The 25,674-nt window shown below is 36.9% G+C and overlaps 2 protein-coding genes across 3 annotated transcripts in view; both read left to right on the top strand.

Moving 5' to 3' along the window:
- LY49F (killer cell lectin-like receptor) overlaps window positions 1-25,674 on the top strand; it is a 124,066-nt gene that overhangs the window by 37,777 nt on the left and 60,615 nt on the right. Inside the window, exon 1 of one of the 2 annotated variants that reach the window (XM_070269031.1) lies at window positions 9,243-9,336. The gene's annotated coding sequence lies outside the window, so the exon portion shown is untranslated. 2 annotated transcript variants of the gene reach the window in all.
- LOC111773920 (killer cell lectin-like receptor 2) lies at window positions 9,186-22,001 on the top strand. The gene is made up of 8 exons (XM_023643121.2): window positions 9,186-9,336; window positions 10,760-10,876; window positions 12,258-12,347; window positions 13,290-13,532; window positions 15,219-15,361; window positions 17,203-17,309; window positions 20,513-20,675; window positions 20,755-22,001. The coding sequence occupies exons 2-7, from the start codon at window positions 10,762-10,764 to the stop codon at window positions 20,661-20,663; spliced, it is 849 nt and encodes a 282-aa protein (XP_023498889.1). The 5' UTR covers window positions 9,186-9,336; window positions 10,760-10,761; the 3' UTR covers window positions 20,664-20,675; window positions 20,755-22,001.

Below are 25,674 nucleotides of genomic sequence, written 5' to 3'. Positions count from 1 at the left end.
TCTTGTTTTGTTATCCAATCAGCCACCCTATGCCTTTTGATTGGAGCATTTAGTCCATTGACATTTAAAATAGCTTTTGAGGGGCCAGCCTGGTGGTGCAGTGGTTAAGTGCACATGTTCTGCTTCGGTGGCCCAGGGTTCACCTGTTTGGATCCTGGGTGTGGATTTGGCACCGTTTGGTAAGCCATGCTGTGGTAGGTGTCCCACATATAAAGTAGAGGAAGATGGGCACTGATGGTAGCTCATGGCCAGTCTTCCTCAGCAAAAAGAGAAGGATTGGCAGCAGGTGTTAGCTCAGGGCTAATCTTCCTCAAAAATAAATAAATAAATAAAATAAAATAGCTTCCGATAAGAAGGTACTTATTGCCATTTTATTACTTTTTCTGGATGTTTTAGATGTTCTTCTCTCTTCCTTTCTTGTTCTCTTGTTCTCTTCCCTTGCAGTTTGATGGCTGTCTCTAGTATTACATTTGGGTTGATTTCTCTTAATTTTTCCTGTAAATGTTATAGGTTTCTGGCTTGTGATTACCATGACGTTCATTTATAATAACCAGTGTATACATCAATGTATATTATGTTGATGGTCTCTGTAGTTTGAGCTCCTGCTAAAAGCTCTACTCTTTCACTCACCTCCTCCCACATTTTATGTTTTTATATCATATGTAAACTCTTTCTTTGTGTGCCTGTATCTCTTCCCCTCTTACCTTGGAAATAGCACTTTTAGTACTTTTGTATTTTAACCTTCATGTTTTTTTCATGGGTGTTATTTCTGCTATCTTTATTGTATATTTGGCTTTCCCAGTGTCTTCTTGATTTTTTTTGATAATTTTTTTATTCCTATTTGTGGTCTTTCTCTTTTCCACTTAAATAAGTCCCCTTAGCATTTCTTGTAAGGCTGGTTCCTTGCTGATTAAACTCCTTTAGATTTTCTGGTCTGGAAAATTTTTAATCTCCCCTTTCATTCTGAATGATAGCCTTGCTGGGTGGAATATTCTTGACTGTAGGGTTCTTCCTTTCAGAACTTTAAATATATTGTGTGACTCCCTTCTAGCCTATAAAGATTCTGCTGAGAAGTCAGCTGAGTACCTCATGTAGTTTCCTTTGTATGTAATTTGTTCCCTTTCTCTTGCTCTTGTTAGGATTCTCTCTTTAACTTTACTTCTTGATATTTTAAGTATAATCTGTCTGGGTGTGGGCCTGTTTGGGTTATCTTGTTTGGTGCTTTCTGTGCCTCCTGTATATGGATGTCTGTTTCCTTCCTTAGGTTAGGAAAGTTTTCAGCTATTATTTCTTTAAACAAAGTCTCTGACCCTTTTTCTCTCTTTTCTCCTTCTGGGACACCTATAATAGGGATGTTTGTGATCTTGATGTTCTCCCAGAGATTCCTGGGACTGACCTCATTCTTTTTAATTCTATTTTCTTTTATCTGTTCAGCTAGGGTCATCTCCTCTAGTCTTTCATCCAGCTTACAGATCTATTCTTCTCTATCATCTACTCTACTGTCGAGTACCTCTAGTGAATTTTTCATTTCCAGTACTGTATTCTTCATTTCTGATTGGTTCTTTTTTATATTTCCCAATTCTTTCTTGATGTTCTCACTGAGTTCATCCTTTCTTCTCCCAAGATCAGTGAACATGCTTATGACTTTTTATTTGAACTCTTTGTTGGGTATATTGTTTATCTCTATTTCATTTCATTTTTTTCTGTGGTTTCATCTTATTCCCTTACTTGGAACATATTCCTTTGTGTCCTCATTTTTCCTCTTTCTCTGCTTATATCTATATTCAGTAGGTCAGCTATACTATATCTCCCAATCTTGGAGAGGTGGCCTTATGTAAGAGATGCTTTCTGAGGCCCAGCAGTGGTTTCCCCTTCATCACCAGATCCAAATGTTTCAGGAATGTCCCTGATGTGGGTTATGTGAGTCCTTCTGTTGTGGCAGGGTTACTCCTGCTGCAGGTTCCCAGGGAGGCTAGGCTGTCCCCTTGGCCAGCTGGTGCTAATGCTCAGCTGCATGTGGCTTCTATGGACACTTCAGTCAGTTTATTGGGCATGCAGAGCCCCATCACAGTTGGCTACAAGGTCTAATAGCACATTCCTGTTGCAGTTTGTCTTTTAAGTAGGTCCCCAGTCTGACTGGTTGCTAGGCTCAGGGGCTTACAATTGCTGTAGGCCTCTCACCTACAAGGCTCTTGTCAGCTCTCTCAGGATTGCAGATGAGTGAGGCTGGCCCTAGGTATGGGAGCACCCAATTATTTGAGGCTTTGGAAGGTCTGGCCAATCCCCTATGTGACTGTTTGAGAAGCACAAATCTGCTGTAGCCAATGAGCCTCACTGCCCATAAGACCACACACCCATCAATACAGTCCTGCCCCATGCGTGTGACCCACTCCACTGAGGCAGACCAAGTAGCCCTACTGCAGATGCCCCAAACACTCCACCAATGTAGGCCCCATTCTAGCACATCCCCTGCCCCACAGAGGTGGACCTACTGCCCTGCTGCAGAGATTCCAGGCAACACACCAATGCAGGCCCTCATGTTCCCCAAGGGCTTTCTGTCGCTTGGGGCCAGTCCCTAGGGTATGCTGCCTGCCCTGGCTAAGCTGGATTAAATCTCTGTTCTAGTGGGTGGGGCAGATGTCTGTGCTAAGAGGCCAGGGGAAGGACTCGAATTGCGTCTGCCAACTTCTGTGTCAGCACACCTATACCTGGTCACAATAATGGCTGCCTCCAGTGTCTCAGTCCCTAGGGAGTACTCACCTCACAACAATATGACCTGGAGCCTATCAAGTGAGTCTCTTTTCACCAAAGGACTGTGCACCTTTCTTTTTCATGATTTTAGGTTTCTTTGTGAAATGGGTGACTTTGTGTGTGGGCTGTTTAAGATCAGGGTGTTTTTTCACTTATGTCTGATAGTTTTCTTGAGGTACTCCCAGTTCTAGTTAACAGCCTCAAAACCAGATATTATGACACTTGTCTTGGTTGTGCTGACTCCAAATGCTGCTTGTTGTTGTAACGCTCACCTGCTCAGGTTCCCCTCTCCTCCAGGGAAGGCTTCATACCTTAGGATTGCTCCTGGCTAGCCATGAAGCACTGCAGCTCCAAGGTGGCTTTTTTCTCTCCAGAAGGAATTTCTGCCTCTTCCACCTCGGTCAGCAGTGTCCTTTGTTGTGGGGGTTCTTTTTATCCAGTTTTCAGTTCTCTCTCAGGGATAATTATTCCAAGAGAAGTTGTAAATTTGTTGAGTCCATGGGAGGAGGTAAGTTCAGAGTCCATCTTGACACATTGTTTCTTATTTACTTCTTAACTACTTCACAGGTGTGGTTTGAAGCTGACCACAGATAGATTGCATTAGCAAAGGGCGAAATAGTTCTTAACTTGGCTTCATTTAAGCAACTCAAAAACTTACTTTCATAAATAAACTGTGGGTACAACAGTTTTCAAGCCTAAAGTAACTGAGATTGAGATTTCTCAATGTTCAAAAAATATTTTGACTATTTCTAGACCAAGTAAAATTGTATAAAATGGTTCTTATGTAAGTGCACTGTCCAATACAGTAGCCACTGGACATGTGGCTATCTAAATATTATTTTGAATTCATACAAATTAATTAATATTGTGGTGCTGTATGGTGTAAAAAAAAGAAAAATACAAATTCACTTCTTCAGTCTCACTAGCTACATTTCAAGTACTCAGTAGCCATTCAGAACATTTCCACATCTCTGTTTGTAACATCCAAGAAAACCACAAAACACAAATGCTTTATCACTTTTCAATCCTCATAGTGATACTAGATGCCATCCCTGGTGGTCTAGTGGTTAAGATTTGACACTCTTATCATAGTGGATCTGGTTCATTTTCCCATCAGGGAACCACATTACCTGTCTGTTGGTTGTAATACTGTGGGGGCTGCATGTTGCTGTGATGCTGAAAACTATGCCGCCACTATTTCCAGTACCAGCGGGGTCACTCATGGTGGACAGTTTTCAGCAGAGCTTCCAGACTAAGACAGACACAGAAAGACCTGGCTACGCACTTCCCAAAACATTCGCCATGAAAACCCTATGAGTAGCAGCATAGCATTGTCTGACATAGCAACAGAAGATGAGAGGATGGAGGCAGGGTTCAGCCCTGTTGGGCAGGGTTCATATCTGCTGTACACAGGGTCCCTAGGAGCTGGAATCAACTAGATAGCACTAACATAGTGATACTAGAGATATACATGTTTGCATTTTTTTAGGGCTTATATATATGATGGATTAAATAAGTATATTTTCATATTTCATCTTAAAAACAGGGTTAGAGGGAATTAGTCTTGACCTCAGAAGTCTTTCTAGGGTATAAAGACAGTAATTAGCCCTCAGATAAAGGTTTTAACATTGTACATTCAGTAAGTTCCATAGTCATAGTTCTGGTTCCTGTAGCTCTAGTTCAGTAGGCCCGAAGATGAATGTCGGCACTTGAGCCAAAAATCTGAAGGGAGTGCATAGAAAATCTTAAGATATTGAATGAGGTTCTCTACCAAAAAACACAAACCAAATGGATTATGTGTACATTTTCAGAGATACAATGTAAAATTGTGGTCAAATATCTGTGGGTTATTCTGGTAGTAAGTACACTGACCAAAGCATTTCAGTTTGCCTGAGACTTTCCAAGTTTTAAAACAGAAAGTCCGTCATCCAAGGAAACTCCTCAGTCCTGGGCAACTGAAATGTTTAATTTTCACCCTAGTGGTAAGGGATGCTTCTTTATGTTTCTTGTGTATTTTCCATAATGGCAGCCTAAAGTAGGAATTGAATAACTTTTCTATATTAACACTTATACAGTGGTTAACATGGATTTCTATATTCACAGTTATACAATTGTTAATATAGATCAACATAGCCTGGCCCAGTCTGCCTTTCCAGTTATTCTATTCCCATGAACCTTATGTCTAGCTCTGAATAGACTTGATGCCTTAATGGTACAGAGCCCAAAAACCTGTCTGATATACTTTTTTTAGCATTATGTCTTCTTGCTTACTGAGTTCCTGTGAGGGCCTTCTTCTTTAGTTACATAGAAATTGGAGGAAGCATGTTTACTGTTTGACTGACTGCTGGAGGCTAGTTGAGATGATATAGACAATTTTAACTCTAGAACATTAGAACAGCTTTTTTGGTAGAGGCAAGAAGGACAAATGAAGTCTCTAATTAGGGGAACAGAAAATCTGAAACAAGAGGTCTTTAGAGTTTTTACTCTAAGAACCAGGAAATTTAATGCTACTCAGTGGCATAAACGTTATGCGTTAGGACAAACAAGCAAGGAGGTGGGAACCTGGCCAGGTGAGATTACTCCTCCTGATAGAGCGATGCAGACCATCTTTCTTTGGGAGCTTGTGGTTATTCTAGACATCATTTACTTCAGCTTAGGACAGGAAGAACAGCATGCTGTTGTGAAACGATAAGCCTCTGAGGTTTGAAGTTGTGACCAGAAAGCTTGAAGGTGTGACTAGAATCTGTGTACTAAGCTTCTAGCTGACAAAGTTAATATTGTCAGGAAGGAATGGGTAAAATGTGTGGTTTCCCAAATGAAAAAATTTGCAGGAAAGCAACCAGGAAGTAAATATTAGAACGCTTTATATATTCACGTTGTGTATGTGTTTGTTTGTTTTGCAGAAAAGTGAATTCAGAAGACAAACTTCCAGAACATTGAAAGCACTCATCAACTTTCTCATCTATTTGTTTTTTTAACAGTGGTTGTGATAGGTGCAGTTTGGTGCTTCCAATTTTGTGCTTTGATCAAAGCATCATGCTAGGAGTTTCATTTAGTCCCGTTGAAAGTTACTGCTGCTATCTTCTGATGCTGGTTGTCTTCTCATTTAAGAAGAAATTTGCCTTTTCCAGAAATTCAGAGCTTAGTAATAAAAAGAAACTAGAACTTGGAGGGAACAGCTACCAATTTGGCCTTACAATCATTAATGTCATTCTCCCTCTCTCTAAAATTGAAAAATCTAGATTTTGCAGTCAATTTCTCTTATCTTGAACATGTTCATCGAGTGCACACGTAGGCATCATCTCTCTTCTGTGTACTGCAGTTACAATAATGAACAAGACAGACGATGAACTCATCCTGTGGAGTTTATGTAGAGGAGACAGACAACTATGTAAGTGCAAAAAGGTGTTCTGTACTTGTCTAGCTTCCAACATGAGAACTGTCTATCCTCCACCAGCTATCAGATTATAAATCAAAACAGAAAGAAAGCTCAACACTACCAGTATCTCCGTGGGACAGCAAGATGTAAATAACCAGAGCTGAGGTTACAGAATGGTTTTTCTAGAGAGGTAGTGGTATGCTGCCATATATTTTCCAGGTCCTAAACTTTCCTCTAAGCATCTACACTCCAAACCTGATGTGTTAGGATAGAGAACCTAGCTCAGTGTGTCAGGATTTCTGGATTGCGGTCCTGGGTCTTCCACTATTTACAGTTCCTTGGAAGAGAGAGAGAAAAAATGGAGATTTACCTATTATGAAGTCTAAGAAATCCTGTCTGTAGTGATAATCTCATTGAATTCTTCCAAGTCTATGAAGTGAGTGATACTATTATTGAACATGTGAGGCAAATGAGGCTAAAGATTTGAAGTGACTTGTTCAAATTTTTACAGCTAGGAGGGATCTGAACCTCAGACCTCAAATAATAATATTTAACATTTAAGGTGTACCTACTATATGTTCCAAGACTGGTTATGCACTTTGTATACACTATCTCATATTAAATATTAATGCTAATTAATTTAATATTAAATTAAATATTTTAAGAATATTACTCCTATTTTACTGTTGTGAATCCAACCTTTAGAAAAGTGAGGTGACTTGCTTCAAGTCACACATAGAACTAGGGCTGGTATTTAAAGCCAGATCTGCCTTGTTCCAGAATTCATGCTTTGTGGCAGAGGTTTGTGGAAAATCCAGGCCCTTTGAATCCATAGTCCATTTGTGCTCTGTGTATTCTCTCAGGACTGATTTTAAACATGGGTCAAGAATTAGCAATAATGTGTCCTTTGGCAAGACAGTTAACCTCTTAATGTTAATTTCTTCATTTGCGAAATAGGGACAATAATAAATAGCTGCCAGCTTTAAGAGGTTTCAATACGGTTATACGCACAGTAGGTCCTCCAGTAAATGATAGTGTCTCTCTCTGCCGCCTTCTCGACAATGATTACTCTTTCTCGACCCCTACACTCTATGTTCTCTCAGCAGAGCTTCTTTTATTTCTTTATTTTTGGCATTGCCACCGAGGACTGGGGATCTTTCGCTGTTTTGAAATTGACAAAACCAATCCAAGATTAGTGTAAAGAGAAGGAAATGCCCAGCAGCAAGTATTCCTGAAGTGTGCAGACTCCTCCCGTGAAACCTTGCTGTATTATTGAATTAAATTAGTCTCTGGGAGGTATTTCACCGGCCTTCCTGCACATGGTGACAAGTGTCAGAGCTCAGTGGTGATTCAGAGATTAAGAATGGCATTGGGGGACAGAAGAAGGCCAGTTGAGTGCAAACAACAGGCAGCATAACCTAGACTGGGTCCTAGCAGTCAAAACACTCAGTAGATGGTGTCTGTAAAGTAGTTGGGAGGAGAGGTGGGGGCGTGAACAAACAGAAGGATGAAGAAGCCTTCCAAAGCAGGACGGATTAGCTGCGGCTAGAAGTGGGGAAGAGAAGAGAGGAATAAGCAAGCCATTTAGCCAGAGCTGGTGAAATCGGTGTGGGCTTGGCTCTGCATAATCAAATTCCCCTATGTTCCACACCTCACTCCTCTTCCTCCACACTCCATAGTAACCACTCTCACCTGATTTGAAGAGCAATTTAAACTGGCTTCATAGAGCTGTATGTCAGAAGATTGACAAGGCCTGTGTCAAACCAAAGTGAAATTCAGTGAGAGACTTGAGTGTATTCTGGCACGGTTGGGCTCATAGAAACAGTCCTAGAAAGAAATTTCTCTTAGCTGGAAGGTTGTAGATCTTCATGAAGTAAGATTTGTACACAGCACTCAACTAGAGGAATAAGGCAGCAGTATCTGTTAAAAAATCACTCGTGAGGGGCCCGCCCCGTGGCCGAGTGGTTAAGTTCCTGCGTTCTGCTGCAGGCAGCCCAGTGCTTCGGCGGTTCGAATCCTGGGCGGGGACATGGCACTGCTCATCAGGCCACGCTGAGGCGGCATCCCACATGCCACAACTAGAAGGACCCACGGCTAAGAATATACAACTATGTACCGGGGGGCTTGGGGAGAAAAAGGAAAAAATTAAAAAATCTTAAAAAAAAAAAAATCACTCATGAACATTGCATACATGACTAGTGGTGTATAATGGGAACAACTTTTCTGGAGGGTGTTTGGTAATATGTATCAAAGTTCTTTATTGTATGTACTCCTTGACCCCATAATTTTGTGTTTATCAAAGTTTCCTAAGAAAATATTCAAAAGTACAGGACAATATTTTTTATGTTAGCAAAAATTTGGGAACCACATAAATGTCTGACAGTAGAAGATTACCTAAATAAATTATGGTATAATCCATATGGATAATAACTATATCTGGTTTTAAAATGACATTTTACGTAAGCAGTTTTTAAATGTAGAAATTTTTATTTATTAAAAAATTATAGATCAAAAACATTGTGTATGGAATGACACCAATTTGGTAGTAAACATAATGCACGGATAAAAAATTAGAATATGCAGCAAAATTTTTATAGTGGAATTATGGATGTTTTAAAATAATTTCTGAAATACATTTATCTGCAATAAACATAAATGGGAAAGAGAAATAATCATTTTTTCAAGTAGCAGCATATAAGAGAAAGTTTCTAACAGATTATTTATGAGTTAAAGAATCAAGTAGTACACATTTTTTGTGTATTTGTATGTATATTTATACATATACATTTTAATCGTTTGTTTTTACTAGTAGTTTCCTTGAAGTATGCTAGTCTTTGTTAAAGATTAGTTTTTGTTTCTCCAAAGCTGTGTTCATTTATCTTTTCAGTCCTCAAATGCAGATTTTGAATGTTATTTTGCGAAGAGTACCAAGTGGTTGGTTACTTGAAATGAAGGAACATATAGCTCGTGACCATTTTTCCTTTCCCGTCAACCTCAGCTTTTATCATACAATTTCCTTTTATCACTTTGGTCAAGAGGAGGGGCAGGCAATTTTGAGTTGGAGTACCACTCAGAGACAATTCATTTCTGCCTTCCATCTTACAGCCTCTCACACCCAAGGGATCCAGGATTGGAAAGGCCAACTTCTCCCACCTTGTTGTTGGCTCAGCTTTCTGCACCTGCGTCGCTGCGTGGCACAGACACAGGTACCCTCTGCTCTTATTCCTTCAGGTCTTTGTACCTGAGCATACTGTTAGTCCTACTTATGAAGAAAAGATTCTAGGAATATGGGATTTTATTACAAATGACTTGACACGAACATGTTATCAATGGGTAAGTATTCTGTATTGGTTGCTTTAGAACTTCAGTAACTCAGAAGGATGTGAAAACTGTAGTTCAGCATTCATGGAAACTTATTTTGTTTCTTTCAATATGCTACAATTTTTTTTGTGTGTTATCTAAATGAAGAGGGCTTTGGGGGGTTAATTACTTTTTATTTGGGTCTAATGATTTACATATTATCTTATCAATCTTAAAGGGTTTTGTAATAGAAAAAACTCCTTTTCCTTAAGAAATTAGAGAAAATGTGAATAATTATTAAAGAGAATTTTCTAAATTAAAAATTTTTGTAAAGAATATAGTTACATGTGCAATTTGTTTTCCATATTTCTTGTTTTGTGGATATCATCTTTTCACACTGATTAATACATGCAGTAAGGTAAATTTTAAATATTTACTATTTAAAAATTTATTTTTATATTAATATCCATTAATAGATTGAATCCTTTATGGATATTAACTGACTGCCCACTGACAAATCTTATTTTCACATAATCTTCTCTGGCAGCATCATACACTAGAAGATTATTTCTAAAATTTTAGTGTACATGAAATCATTTGGGATTAAAAATGCAAGTGTCTAGGCTCCAAACAAAGAGACTTTTATTCAGCACATCTTGCATGGGGCACTGGAATCTGGAATGTTAACCAGTCTGCAGTGTTAACCCTTAATTGTTTAGCAGATGGTGCATGGGATACACTTTGGGAAATAGCCTGGTAGAGTCATGTTGTAATCGAAGGGAATACAAGAGCTTTTTAATATTTATATGTAGATCTGAACATGTATATTAAGTTTTTTTTTAAGCCAAGATATTTACATTTTTTCAGAGTTTCAAAAACATGAAATTTTTGTATTTTGAATTGATAGTTTTAAAAGTGTCTCAGTAATCTGGGGTGGTACTAATTCTGCCTAACATTTGTATATGTAGATTGCACATTTTGAAGTATATTGGCTGGGTGAATAGGACCCAGCCTATTCAATCTATTGGTAGATTTTTTACAAATTCTTTCTTTATTTTCAAACAATTATGGCAGTAATCTCTGGGAGTATAAATCACTTTATTAGAGGTATTGAAAGGTTTTCCTTTTCTTGCATAAATCAAGCTCAGTCTATGTGCTTTGGTCAGTTAAAGGAGTTAGTAAACACACCCCCGCATTCACATACAGATATACGCACATACCTCTTAATCCTGGGTGTGTTATTATAGACTGACATTTTAATTTTAAATTAGACAGCAATCATCTTGTTGTGAAGTTTTAATGAGAAACATGTTTCTCTTCTTTCTCTAGACATGAGCAACCAGGAAACACTTGATTCCTCCTTGAGATTTCTTCAGTCTCCTTCAGAATCAAAAAACAGATTAAGGCCTGGTGGTATTCAAATACCTGGGAAAACTGATGGCAAAGGTATATGTTTTAAGTATCTACATTCACCTGTCTTTTATGGATTGTCAAACTTTAGACTTTCGAAAAAAGTGTTCCTATCTGTATTTAAGGTTCTCAGATGGTAATATGAAATAATAAATGTGTAGACTAGTAGAGCAAGTCTTTTTTTCTTTAAGTTTGTGTGAAAGGAGAAATTAGTGAATTCTTTTAAATTTAGGAAACTAATAGAATGTTTTCATTCAAATTTGTTTAAGAGGAATTCATGAGGCCTTTAAAAGTAAAGGACAGAGCCAGCCAGGATGGCCTAGTAGTTAAAGTTAGCCTGCTCCACTTCCACTGCCTGGTTTTTGTTCCTGGGCATGCAAGCATACCACTCGTCTGTCAGTAGCCAGGCTGTGGCGGTGGCTCTCAGAGAAGAACCAAAATGGCTTACTTCTAGAATATACAATACATACTTGGGCTTTGGGGAGAAAAAAAGAAGACAGAGAGGAAGATTTGCAACAGATGTTAGCTCAGAGTGAGTCTTTCAAAAAAAAAAAAAACAAAAAAAACCAAAGTAATGGACAGACTAGACTCTTAAGAAAAGATTGCATTTCCTAGAGAAGTAAAAGTCTTAAAGAATATTTTATATATTTTTAATTTGTATTTTGTATATTTTATATATATAAAATTTACATATTATATATTTTCTATTCGTATTTTTATTTCGTATTTTAAGTATCTTAAGTATTTACCAAACCTTAATGGCAATAAGAAGCAAACATGTTCAAATCAACAGGACCATTCTTTTGTTTCTATTCTTTCTCTCTCCCTTTGAATATTGTCACGAACTCTAAACTGAGAATAACTTTTACTTGTTTAACTTAGTGACAGAGATTCAACCTTTAGGTAACAAGGACCTCAAAAGCAGGAGGATAAATACAGTATTGACTGGAGAAAAGTAGAAAGCTGATTTCTAGAAACACTTTATGGATGAACTCCAACCACATTTGCAGCTTCAGAATATCCACTACTGGCCACCAATTTCTCAAGAGTACTGACTCTGTCTCCTTCCTCTTCATGATGAATTGTGATCACAGGAAGGATTATATATGTCAGTATAGATTCTCATAAATGTGTGTTGTGTCTATAGCCATCTGTGTTTTTTTGTAAGGGATGTACTTTTAAAATCCTATAGAACTGTTCTCGTGTGTAACATTTCTACAATGAGCGTATGTCAGTCAGAAATCAGAAACTTTAAAACTGCAATTACAAGGGCACAAATTTAAATCAATTTGTATGATATATTTTTGTAAAGTTTTTGGAGAAGATTTTCTTTTTGTTCCAAATATTGTCCTAGGTGAAGGTCAGTAGAAGGCCAAGCTCTTTCCTAATGATTATTTTCTTTCTTCTTTATTTAAAGAATTTTCAGTGTCCTGGCATCTCTTTGTAGTGACTGTTGGGATCCTCTGTTTACTTCTTTTGGTGACAGTCAGAGTTTTGGGGACAGTGAGTGAGTATTTGAACTATATCTTTCAAGTCTGAGTAATAGCCGTAACAGCTAATTGTGCAGATATTAATCATGGTCCAACAATTGTTTCTCGGCTATAATTGGGGAATGTCCCAGGTGGCTCTTTTTTGGGATTTTTCCTCAGACACATCACATTTTACTTACCTATTCCAATGACTGCATCTGTCAATGAGCTCTCTCCTTCTGTATAATATCTGGTCACATTGCTTCTGATGCAAGACTTCGTAATATTCTGCATTCTGAGGTTAAATCATTGTGAATTTTGCCTGAACATTCTTTGAGAAACAACTGTTCAAAAGAAATTACGACTTTCTCTTACTTGTTATAAGTACATAATGAAGAAATCATTTAGTGAAAAGAGTGATTCTATACATGGATGTTGGGTGATCTTGAATTCAGCCTATATCTTTTATTTGAATTCCTTTAATTTTATCTTTAGTGAAAATCACTCGTATGATTCACTCAGATAAAATTACATATTTGGATCTTCCTCTCTTTTCTCCTCTGGATAGTGCATGTACTCCAATAATAAGGGTGCTATTTCTTCATGTTTCTTGGTATAGATTTTCATACTCAGAAGATGTGTTGCTAAATGTTGATTGACTGATTTTTCTTTGGTATTTATTTGTAAATGATGTTCTAACTGTTAAAAAGAAACTAAACTGAATGGTATGGTGTTACTATTATAATTGTATTCAGATATCTTGTTTTATTTATTCTACACTTAAGTTACTAATAGTGGGAAATTTGGTGTTTCTATTTCTGTGATCAGTTTATTGAGGTGTTACTTTCTTAATGTCAAATTACTAATTAAAGTGATGAAAAGGGTTGGTTGTCAAAGGGACACTTTTTCTCTTGTATTAAATTTCAACATTTAAACATTATGAGTGCTTTTTGGTGTTATATGTATACTATCAATTTTAGTTTTTCAGTGTATTAAAGAAAAGCATCAACAGGAGGAAATTCTACGAAAGCTCATTCCACAGTACGACAGTATACGAAATAACAACTACTCAAAGGAGCAACTTTTGATAAATAAGACTTTAGAGTGTGGCATTCTCAAAAATCAAACCCTTCATCAGAAAAAGGAACTGGACTCACTCTTTATGGAAAAGATGAGATGTCATATAAAACAGGAGATCTTTTCAAAGTCTTTGCAAAGTACAGGTATGGAGGAAATCGTGAGCGAAAGATAGCGTGACTTTTCATTATTTCTTCCCCCTCCAGAAGCTTTGAGGCCGAATAAGAGGCTGAGGATATGTGCTAGTGATGCAGGTCTACTAAACAACTTTAATTTGTGCCTCTTAGTGTGGTGTGGGTATTCGGGTTACTTGTTTCAAATATGGGATGAAGACCCCAGAAGACATGTTTGGATTAGTAGAACCTTATGGTTCCCCAAATTCAATGGCAGTTGCATTCCTGCTGCTCCAACAAAGTGAAATGGTATGTCCCCTCCCTTGAAAATTTGGATGGTTTTGGAACTGTGGGCAAATTAGACACTCCCACTTTGTTGCTGACGTGACATATGGAGGCTATCAGTAAAAATATACTTCGGCTAAAATGGGCACATGGCCTTTTATTTGGATGCTGTTGCAAAGATCATTGTGTTTGTGCGCATGTTCCTATTCTGCCTTGACTTCAGCTCTTTGGTCTATTTGTGATCAGCACGTAGTCCCTGCAGTTCATCTGCAAGATTCGCCGTAGTGTTGACGCTTGTGCCGCTCTGTGTGATGATGCCGTTAAAGACCTCCAAGATATAAGAATATGAAATCTCACACAATAAACTGTTATCATGCATAAGGATGAAATGAATTCACCTGGTTAATCAACAACTACTAAATATCTGTTTAGCATTTGGAGTTTACAAAGAGATTTTACATGTTTAATATCACGTAGGTGTGGTAGAAATTCACTGTGTCTATTGCTAGAGAATTAATAATATTTTAAAAGTTTGGTATTGTAAAATACATGAGGAAAAGAAAAAAAGTTCGAAGGATAATGTTTCTTTTATTTAGAACACATTCCAGAATCCTTTTTTGAATTTTATTTTTTTTAAATCCAGGTTTGTTGAGGTATTATTATTCTGCAAAGAACTGCACATATTTAACGTATGCAATTTGATGCTTTTGGGCCTGTGTATCTATCTGTAAAACCATCCACAATTAGGATAATAGACATATCCAGCACTTCCAAAAGTTTCCTCGTGTTTCTTTTTTCTTTTGTGGTAAAAACACTTAACATGAGATGTACCCTTTGAACAAGCTTTTAAGTGCACTGTTCAGTATTACTAACTGTAGACACTATGTTGTACGACAGATTTCTAGAACTTATTCATCTTGCATAACTGAAACTGTATACCCATTGAACAACGACTCCTCATTCCCCCATTCCCACCTCGCCCCAGCCCTCCAACCACCACTCTACTTTCCCTTCCTCTGAGTTTGACTATTTTTTATCTCATGTAAGTGGAATCATGCTGTATTTGTTCTTCTGTGACTGATTTCACTGTGATTAGTATAATATCCTCAGGGTCCATCTATGCTGTTGCATATGCTAGGATTTCCTTCTTTTTAAGGCGAAATAATAATCCATCCATGTATATATCACATTTTCTTTATCCATTTATCCATCGATGGACATTTGGGTTGTTTCCATATCTTGGCTATTGTGAATAATGCTGCAGTGAATGTGGGAGTGCATAAATCTCTTGGTGTTCCAGAATATTGATGAACCTCATATTATCATTATTGATAGCTATTAAGAGTTTATTTATAGAGCAATGATAAATATATTGCTCTGCTTAACAGAATACCAGAGGACAAGAAGTTTAATGTTTCACCTTCTACATTGTAGGCAAATTCAATGAAGACCACTGGTCCTGTTGTGGAGTAAACTGTTATTATTTTACCAGTGAAAATGAAAACTGGATGGGATGTAAAGAGACTTGCGAAAGTTACAATTTATCTCTTTTGAAGATAGATGATGAAGATGAACTGGTATCATGTATTGTTACATTTACTTTTATTCTCTTGGACTCTATCATTCTGGACCCAAGATATTGAGGATGGGGGGAGTTCAGAAAGAGGGACCTTGAGTTATTCTTTGCGTTTTGTCTGTTGAGTGAGTAAAAATTGCATAGTTAAGAGTCTCCCAGGAGACCCATGCGTGCTAATAGGCATATGATTTTGTTACTTACTAAGCATTCCATACATATTATCTATCCTAATGACCATCCTTATTTCTAATATGGAAACCTCCTTGAAGGTACACTTTGGGTCTTTGCAATCATCTCCCTCTCTAATGAGTCTGCAGGAGACCTGTTCACAGAGAAGTATGTTTTTCCTTCAGTGAAGTACTTAACCCTTTGGTAAATTGCAGCCTGGAACCAGTGATTATTTCTCACTATAAAGTGGCAACTAAGAACCCAGAGGCAATACCGTTTAGTAGTTACTGTTAGGAATACAGGAGCTAGACTGCCTGGGATAAAATCCACTTCTGCCACTTACTGGCTGGGTGTCCGTGGCTAAGGTACTTAACCTCTCTGAGACCCAGTTTTCTGATTTGCAAAATGGAGATAACAGTGAGAAACATAAAAGTGATAACAGTTTTACAAATTAGCTTTATGGCGATTTTCACTGCATCTGTAGGTAACATTTACTTGATCAATATTCTTATATATTACGTCAAGAAGTATATCCTTCAAAAAGAAATATAAAAAGGGAAAATACAGTGATGACAATATCAAAATTATCTCTTTTTTTTAAAGCTTAGCGCCTGAGCTAATCTTCTCTTTTTTCCCCTGATTTTTCTCCCCAAATACCCCCAGTAAAGAGTTGTATATTTTAGTTGGTTGTCCCTCGAGTTGTGGCATGTGGGATGCCGCCTCAGCATGGCCTGATGAGCTGTTCCACGTCCGTGCCCAGGATCCGAACCAGTGAAACCCTGGACCACTGAAGCGGAGGGTGGGAGCTTAACCACTCGCTCATGGGGCCGGCCCCCGAAATTATCTTTTTAATTTGTTATTAATAATAACTATCCACACACAGAAAATGTGTTTTTATAGAGAAATGTTTGCAAAGATCAACCTGAAACCTCTATTTATCTTTTAGGAAAACAGCACAAAAATTATATGCAAACCTAACAGGTGTTTTAAATCACGACATAAAAGAATTTGTGATATCAAGTCATAAAGTAACTTTTTATGTTTGTTGCATTAAAACGCCATTAATTTAAGCCTATACTTTAAAGTACATTCAGTCATTTAATCAGACATTATGTAATATGCCACTTTGATATATTACATTTTTGGACAGTAAATATTTCCAAATACTGCCTTTTTTTCCTTCAGCTCTTCCAACTACAGCAAGGCTTTCTCTTATGAGGCCAAAGGCTCTAAGGCACATCTCCTCACATACATTTGTTGTTTTAATAAAATTGTTTTGAAGATTCCTTTTTTCACTTAAGAATATGTAATGATCATTTTTCTACATCTGTAAATATTTTTCTGGAGCATGATTTTGAATGGTTTCATAAAGTGTCATAATTTAATTAATGTCTCCTATTGTTATTTATTTAGATTTTAAATTATTCCATGCTTTAAATAATCTATGAGACTGACAGCCATTTTTAACATAAATAATCCTGGAGAAAATTACTTTGAAAACTGAAAATACAGAGATTGAGGGAAGGGAAGGTTTTCTAGGAAGGAAGGGTGAAGGATGATGTGGAGAGGAGCAGAGTACTGGCCAGAGAAACAGCTGGGCCCTTTACCTGTCCTCCTTTTCATTATCTAACAGGTGGGCATTTACTCACATGATATGTTTTGTTTCCTTAATAGAACTTTGTTCAACGCCAGACTTATAGAGATAGCTACTGGATTGGATTATCATACAATGCAACGGAAAGTAAGTGGAAATGGATTGACAGCGGCATGTCTTCTGGAATGTAAGTCTCTGGAATGCATCCAAACTCTCATATTGGTGTTGGAGTTGGAATTGTATCTAAAAGGAATCTTCTCTTATTTTGCACAGCTTCACTCATTTTCAAGCAGACGTCACTGGTAAGAATAAGTAGAATGACTAAGAAAGTGTTTTAGGAAGTATGGGTAAAAAGGAAGACATGCATCATACGGAGTTATTAATAATAATAAAATTATGATTCTAAACGCATGCTTAGAAGGATGTGTTATGAGGTACACAAAATCATAAAGTGAAGTGATCTGAAGAGATTGGACCATCCTGACTTAGCCAAAGTGATCCCTCCCATAACCTCCAATGAGTATTTTGAATATTCCAAAAACTCATTGGAAACTCCTTTACATTATTAGCTTCTATTATCTATAAATATAAATACATGTGAGAATACACACACACATATAACTTCACTATAGTTCTTCTATTTTGAAGTGCAGTATTTTTTAAACTCTTGAGTTTATGTTTAATTATAGTCTGCTGTTAAACTGTTCAATGACTTTTTAAAAAATATGAACTATGTATTATATATATATATATTTTTTTTAAGATGGGCCCTGAGCTAGCATCTGTTGCCAATCTTTTACTTCTTCATTTTCCTTCTTCTCCCCAAAGTCCCCCAGTACATAGTTGTATATTCTAGTTGTAGGTCCTTCTAGTTCTGCTATGTGGGATGCCACATCAGCATGGCTTGATGTGCGGTGCCCAGGCCACGCCCAGGATGCGAACTGGTGAAACCCTGGGCCGCTGAAGCGGACCATGCGAACTTAACCACTCAGCCAAGGGCCTGACCCCCATATTACATTTTTATTTCTAGAATTTCTATTTTATGTTTCCAAATTTTCTTGCTAGTTACTCATATTTTCAAGCTGTCTTTCATTTCTTGAAAGATATTAAATGTTCTTATTTTATATTTGGTATCTGATCATTCTTATCTTTGTAGTTTTGTGGTTCCACTGTATTGTTTCTGCTGGTTTTTGTCCATGATGCTATTTTCTATGTAGCATTTAGTGATTTTTTTTTCCTTTTTGATCTGCTGTGGAAATTATTTAAGGACTGAGATGAACGTGGCTTCCTCAAGAAAGAATTTGCATTTTTGGATGCCTTGGGGCACTATGAATCTGGGCCACTGATTCTAAATTCTGAAGTCTAGTTCTGGGCTGAAAACCTACAAAAGGTGTCATGCAGGAGGTTACCTTAATGTAATCGTAGCCTGTAAGTACACTTACTAGGCAAACAATCTCAGAGGTCACAGAACAGAAAGGCTCACAGGCCAAATTAACATGCTCCAATTGCACAGTTAATTCAATCAATTTAAACCACATCGTACTATGCAAGGGGAAAGAAATGGGATAGCTCTCACACTTGGGTGGGATGGGATACGTTGTCACACTAGGATAAGGTGCAAGTGGGTGAAAGGATCACCTGAATCCTGGGTTATGCAATCTTCACGTGGCCTGACTCTCTCTGCTGCATACCCCTTCCCTGCTGATGGTTTCTAGCACCAGACTTGAGGTTTGAGTAAAGGGGCCCAACAGGCAGAAGGTTCTTGTGGCGATCATGCACATTTTCTCTACCGAGGACATACAGGAGTATGTAAGCCTGTCTACAGCTACAGCTTTCCAGTTAACCTTATGAGCAGCTATGGGTTTTATTTGAGTTTCTTAGGCAGAGGGTCAGATGAATGTCACAAGTGGGTGGGGAACTTAAGACCTCATGAATGTTGAGGATCTATGTGCATCATGTATATTTTGAGTCTTCTATTTAGTGTCTACTTGGTTCCTTCTTCCTTTCCCATGATCAGCACACACATGTTCTCCTTACTGTATCTATACCTAGCATGTCTCATAGGTTACTTACATATACATACTTACATCTTATGTGTTCTGACTCTGCCTCATGAGCTACTTAGTTTCATTTATCTTCCTTGTTGATTTCTCTTTATTCCTGTAGCAATTTTGAATATTCTTAAATAATGTAGCAAATGCAGATTACATGAGGGATGGTGTATGATTTTGAACTCTTAGGTGGGATTATTCTTTTTCTCTTCTGCTTAAGACCAAGATTCAAGACAGTTCTTGGGTGGTTTATACTGAAGTTACATCCCTTTGGCATCTCAATTCTATGTAGCTTGCTTTCTATTTAGAATCATAGGTGGAATTCATTATTCAACCTATTATATCAATGAAGGGAAAAACTGACTTCAGAGCTTCGCTTACCCTTCTGGGTTCCCACATTTACTTTAACTCTCAGCTTGTGTATGAAGTTGCTTCTTGCCAATTCATAAATATATTCAAGAAGGATTAAATATTTTTATTCAGCATTTTTAGTTATTTCCATAGGAAGATAGTTCTGGTATGTAATCCACCACTTTGCTGAGATAGAAGTCTCACTGTTAGATATTTCTCAACGGATTGTCATGTTTTAGCTAATGATTACTAGCAATGGGGTAGGGAAGGAAAAGAAAAAAAGCGAATAAAAACATCAATTAAATAACCTCATCTCTGACCATATTCCAATTCTACTTTTTCTCCTTAAGGTATATGCACACCAGACTTAGTTATCTCTGTCACAGGAATTCAGTTTTTCTTTTTTTTATTTTTGAGGACAATTAGCCCTGAGCTAACATCCACTGCCAATCCTCCTATTTTTTTGCTGAGAAAGATTGGCTCTGAGCTAACATCTATGCCCATCTTCCCCTACTTTTTATACATGGGATACCTGCCACAGCATGTCTTGATGAGCAGTATATTGGTCCATGCCCAGGATCTGAACCTGTGAAACCTGGGCTGCCAAAGCAGGACCTGCGAACTTAATTGCTATGCCACTGGGCTGGCTCCCAGTTATTCTCCTTTTAATATCTTACCTTTATTGAAAAAGTTAACATAAGAAAGCATGCTTGCTATATATCATGAAACGATAGCTATATTGCAAGGTAATTTTGCCTTCTGACCAGAAATTGCTACAGTGGAATAAAATGGAAGATCATGGGTGTGATCAGGAGGCTGTTATTCTAGTTAATGGGCTAAAAAGCAAAAGAAAATCTTTTCCTGATGAAGTTATGATTAACGTTTCCATATTCCAGATCTTTAGGCCACAGACTTAAGACGATTATGATTTATGTTCTTGTAAGTTTCAGAATTCAACGATTGACCATGTATGTTTTCTGTTCTACAGTAATTTTAAAATAATGAGTTTGCCTTCCGGGAGAAGAGGAAAATGTGCATTTTTAAGCTCAATAAGAATAGCAGATATTGATTGTGCTAAGAAATATAAATGTATCTGTGAGAAGAGAACTGATTGTGATTTCACTCCCTGCTTCAATTGACACAGAAGAAAGGTGAAATGGAATTTTGTCATTTTTTTGTTTGTTTCCTGTGATAATTTGTGATTCCTTACAAATTAATATTTTTTGACAGGAGGATTTATTCCATTGTGGAAACAGAGATGAGTCGGAAGAAGAAGAAAATGCTGTTTTCAATTATGATTTACGAGATCAGATGCCATCTGTCTTCTTGGGGAAGATTTTGTCTTTGGAAAGCAGTTTCCCATCTCTTTAATGGCCCTGAGAAATTCTTTCTCTTTCCCTGAACCCCTCACAGAGCCAGGTAGAGAACTCTGGTAAAGAGCCTGGGTCTTTTCCTTATGGATAGGATAAATCATTTCAATAGCCTCTGGGTTTGGAAGATAGCACAATTAAGAACCAAGAAATAGTTTTCCTGCTCCCTCCCACCCCTCTTCTGGATACTTACCTCGCATTAAAAAAAGAATTTTTTTAAAATTTTACTCTAATTTCAAGCTTATTGAATAGTTGAAACAATAGTACAAGGAACTCTCATATAACCTTTACCCATAGGTAGCATTTGTTTATATTTTGTTCTAGTTGAGCTTTGCAGTTCTCTCCCTCTCCTTTTGATATCCATTTGATGATCAGTTGGGGACATTATGTCCCTTTGTCTAAATATTTTACAAGAACAAGGACTATGTCTTGCTAAACCATAGTACAATGATCAAAATCAGGAAATTTAGCATTTCTACAGTACTATGATTTCATCTACAATCCACATTCATATTTTGTCAACTGTCCCGACAATGTCATTTATAGGTGTTTCTCCTCCATGTTCACGATCGTGCAGTACATTTACTTGTGATATTGCTTTACTCTCCTTTAATCTGGGATAGTTCTTCAGGATTTCTTTGTCTTTGTGGACCTTACATTTTAAAAATCAACTCTATTGAGTTATACTTTCTTGCAATAAAACACATCTATTTTAAATCCTGAGATCAATGGGTTTTTAACACACGTATACAGCTCTTAGATACCATCACATCAAGACATAGAACATTTTCATCACCTCCAAAAGTTCTTTTATGCTCCTCCCCACCCACCTGAACCCAGGCAAGCAGTGATATGTTTTCTGTCACTATCAATTAGTTTTGCCTATTATAGAATTTCATACATCGTGTGCTCTTTTGTATCTGGCTTCTTTCTGCTCAGCATATTTTTGAAATTAATTCATGTTCTTTCGTGTATCATTAGTTCATTCTTTTTGTTACTGAGTAGTATTCCATTGTATGGGTAAACCACCATTTGTTCATCTACCTATGGACATTTGATGAGTTTCTAAGTTTTGGCTGTTATGAATAAAACTGCCATGAACATTTATGTGCAAGCCTCTGTGTGGACATGTTTTTTCATTTCTTTTTATTGAATACCTAGGAATTTGATTGTTGAATCTATAGTAAGTGCATGTTTCATTTTATAAGACATTTCTAGTTTTTTTTTCCAATGTGGTTGCATCATTTTATTTTCCCAGTAGCAACACATGAGAATTCTACTTGTTTCATGTCGTTGTCAATACTTGATATTAGCAGTCTGTCTAATTTTAGCCATTATGTTGGGTGTATAATGGTATCTCATTGTGGTTTTTTAATTTGTATTTCCCTAAAGACTAATGACATTGAGCATATTTTCATGTGTTTATTGGCCATTTGTTCACCTTCTTTTGTGAAGTGACTGTTCAGGCTTTTGCCCATTGAAGTGTCTGGTCTATCTTTTTGAAAATTGGGTTTTCTGTCTTATTATGGAGCTATAATAGTTTTTTATATGATTTAGATACAAATCCCTTGTTAGATATATGTATTGCAAATACTTTCTCCCAGTCTATGTCTTCCCTTTTCATTTTCTTAATGGTGTCTTTCAAGAAGCAGAAGTTTTAAAATTTTGATGAAGAAAAATTGATTATCTTTTTCCTTTTTTGTGCTTTTTATGTCCTAAGAAATCTTTGCCTACATCAAGGTCACGGATTTTTCTGCTGTGTTTGCTTCTAGAAATTTTATAGTTTTAACTTATATATTGAGCCTATAGTCATTTCAGCTTAATTTTTTGTGTGAGAAAAGGTCTAAGTTCACTATTATTTCATATAGATATCCGGGTTTTTTGCACAACTTGTTGAAAAGACTTCCCTATCCTCCGCTGAATTACTTTGGTGGCTTTGTAGAAAAGTAATTGACCACATCTGTGTGGGTCTATTTCTGAATTCTCTGTTTGTCTCAGTGATCTATGTGCCTATTCTTACAGTAACACCAGACTGTCTCAGTGAGATAGCTTTATAGTAAGGCTTGGAATCAAATGTATGAATCCTCCAAATCTGTCCTTTTTAAAAAGTATAGTGGCTATTCTGGAATTTTACTTTTTCTCAAAATTTTTTCAAAAATGTTTGATGAGATTTTGCCTGGGACAGCATTGAATCTGTAGATTAATTTGGGAGAATTGCCGTCTTAACAATATTGAATGTTAGAATTCCTGACCATTATTTATCTCTTTTTAAATTTCTGTCAGCAGTGTGATACATTTCAGGGTATGTCTTATACGTATTTTGATAAATTTATGTTTCTTGATGCTATTATAAATGGCATTTGACATTCTTTTCAAATTATTTGTTGCTAATTTGTAGAAATGAAATTGGTTTTTGTAAATTTGTCCTCGTGTCCTAACACCTTGCTAAGTTTACTTATTTCCTGTAGGTTGTTTTCTCCTTTCTGTAGATTCAGTAGGATTTTTCTGTTTTATGTACATGATTATGTCCCATGAGAATGTAGAAAGATTTATTTATCCTTTTCCTTCATTTTTTCTCTTGCTTTATTGTACTGGTTTGAACCTCTGGTACAATGTTGAGAAGTGATGGTAGTAGGCATCCTTGTTCCGGTCTGACAAAGAGAAGTATTTAGTCTTTCACTATGATGTGTGAGGTCAGCTGTAGGTATTTTTGTAGATCCTCTTTATCATGTGGAGGAAATTCCCTTCTATTCTTAGTGATGCAGACTTTCATCATGAAGGGGCGTTGTTTTTTGTTATATGATTTTTCTGCATTTATTGAGATGATTATAGATTTTCTCTTTTAGTCATTTAATATGGTGAATTACATTGATTTGTTTTTGAGTTTTAAATAAAACTTACACTGCTTAGATAAATCCCACTGGGTGATGCTGTATTTATCATACTTTTTAATATATTGCTTGATTTTCTTGCGTAATATTTTAAGGAATTTTGTGTTGATATTCATAACAGATATTGGTCTGTTATTTTCTTTTTTAGATGTCTTTTTGTGTTCATGGTATTGGAGAAATACTGGCCTTAGATACTCATTTGACATTTTTTGGAATATCCATCTATCTTTGAGGATAGGATTTGTATTTTCATTCCTTAAATGTTTGATCAAATTTACTAGTGAAATAATCTGGTCTAAAGTTTTCTTTAGGAGAAGGTATTTAATTAGGAATACCATTTTTTTTAATAGAGTTAGGATTATTTAGACATTGTTTTTTTCAATTTTGATAATTTTTATCTTTCAAGAAATCTGTCCATTTTGTTTAAATGGTCAAATTTATTGTCATATTGTTTTTTCATAGTTGTGTAAGTTTCCCAGGGCTGCTATAACAAAGTACCACAAATCTGCTGGCTTCAAACAACCGAAATGTATTCTCTCATTGTTGTAGAAGACAGCAGTCCATCACCAAGGTGTCAGTATGCTTCTTCTGAGACTCTGGGTGGAATCTCTCCTTGCCTCTTTCTGGCTTTGGGTGGTGGCTGTTGATCCTTGGTGTTACTTTGCTAGTAGATGCATTCCTCAATTTCTGCCTCTGTCATCGCATGGCATTCTCCCTGTGGGCCTCTGTCATAGATGCATTTTCCTCTTCTTATAAGGACTCCAGTCATATTGGATTATGGCCCTCTCTAACGACCTCATCTTAAGTTAATTACATCTGCAAAGACCCTCTTCCTAAATACAGTCACATTCACAGGTGCAAGAGTGAGTACTTCAACATATCTTTTTGGAGGACATGTTTCAACCTGTAAGAATAATATTTCCTTATTATCTATTTGCTGTTATTTCCTTCTTATCTCTAATCATGTCCTTTCTTTTCAGATATTGCTTGTATTTCTAATGTTTCTGTATTTGTATTTTTCTTCCTTGATCTGTCTAGCTAGAGATTTATTTCAGTTTTATCGATCTTGTTGAGTAGCAGCTTTTTGTTTCATTAATTCTTTTATGTTTGTCCATTTCCCATATTATTTATTACATCTTTTTGCCTTTATTATTTCCTCTCTTCTACTTAGAGTTTAACTGCTTTTATTTTCCTGGCTTCTTAAGTGAAAACTTACATATCCTCTTGTCAAACCTACAGCTTTACCAGTATGAGATCAAAGTTAAACTAGAAAGTTCATAAAGCTTTTGATAAACAGGTTCAAACATCCCCCATCACTGGACAGTACACTGGACCTAGATCATGTGTTTTCCCTGGTCTGTCAGCCCGTCGGTCTCTCTCACCTGGATGCTAGCCCAGCTTCCTACTCAGAGCTGCCTCTGCAATGCTTGTTTTGTACCCATGGTTATACAACTAGGTTATCATAATTTGTATAAGGCCAGACTTTGGCACAGCTTCCATCATGTCCACCTTGGTAAGAGCCATAATAGATTCAGTGCCCAGGTTGACCAGGTCCCTTAGAGGCTGCGGCTGTCAGAGGTGTCCTGAAGGGCTCCGGTAACACAATCCAGAAATGCAGGGATATAAATGCCCTATATGGAAAATTTTCATGCGAAAAAGACAGAAGACAAGCAAGAGACTGCCAGTGAACTGTTAGTCCCCTCCTACAATCTGATGGACACTTTGAAGATCCGTGTTTGTGTAAGGGCTGCTCAGAGATATTCCATGTGAATGAGTAAAAGATGGTATTCTTGTGAAGCTGTGGCCAGCTTCTGAAAATGTATTATCTTGTACTTGCTTTTCTTCCTTCCCTGACTCATTTCCCTTTCCTTTTGTCTCTCATTCTTTCT

The sequence above is a fragment of the Equus caballus genome, chromosome 6 (genome assembly GCF_041296265.1).
Source record: "Equus caballus isolate H_3958 breed thoroughbred chromosome 6, TB-T2T, whole genome shotgun sequence".
In the NCBI taxonomy this organism is placed as follows: domain Eukaryota; kingdom Metazoa; phylum Chordata; class Mammalia; order Perissodactyla; family Equidae; genus Equus; species Equus caballus.
The sequence above is the reverse complement of the archived record's forward strand: the minus strand, read 5'-3'. Positions and strand labels throughout refer to the sequence as shown.

Coding starts and splice junctions, on each gene's coding strand:
- LOC111773920 (XM_023643121.2), top strand. CDS start 10,762: ATGAGCAACCAGGAAACACTTGATTCCTCCTTGAGATTTCTTCAGTCT. Junction 15,362..17,202: donor TAGATGATGAAGATGAACTG/GTATCATGTATT, acceptor TTTCCTTAATAG/AACTTTGTTCAACGCCAGAC. Junction 17,310..20,512: donor AGCGGCATGTCTTCTGGAAT/GTAAGTCTCTGG, acceptor TCTGTTCTACAG/TAATTTTAAAATAATGAGTT.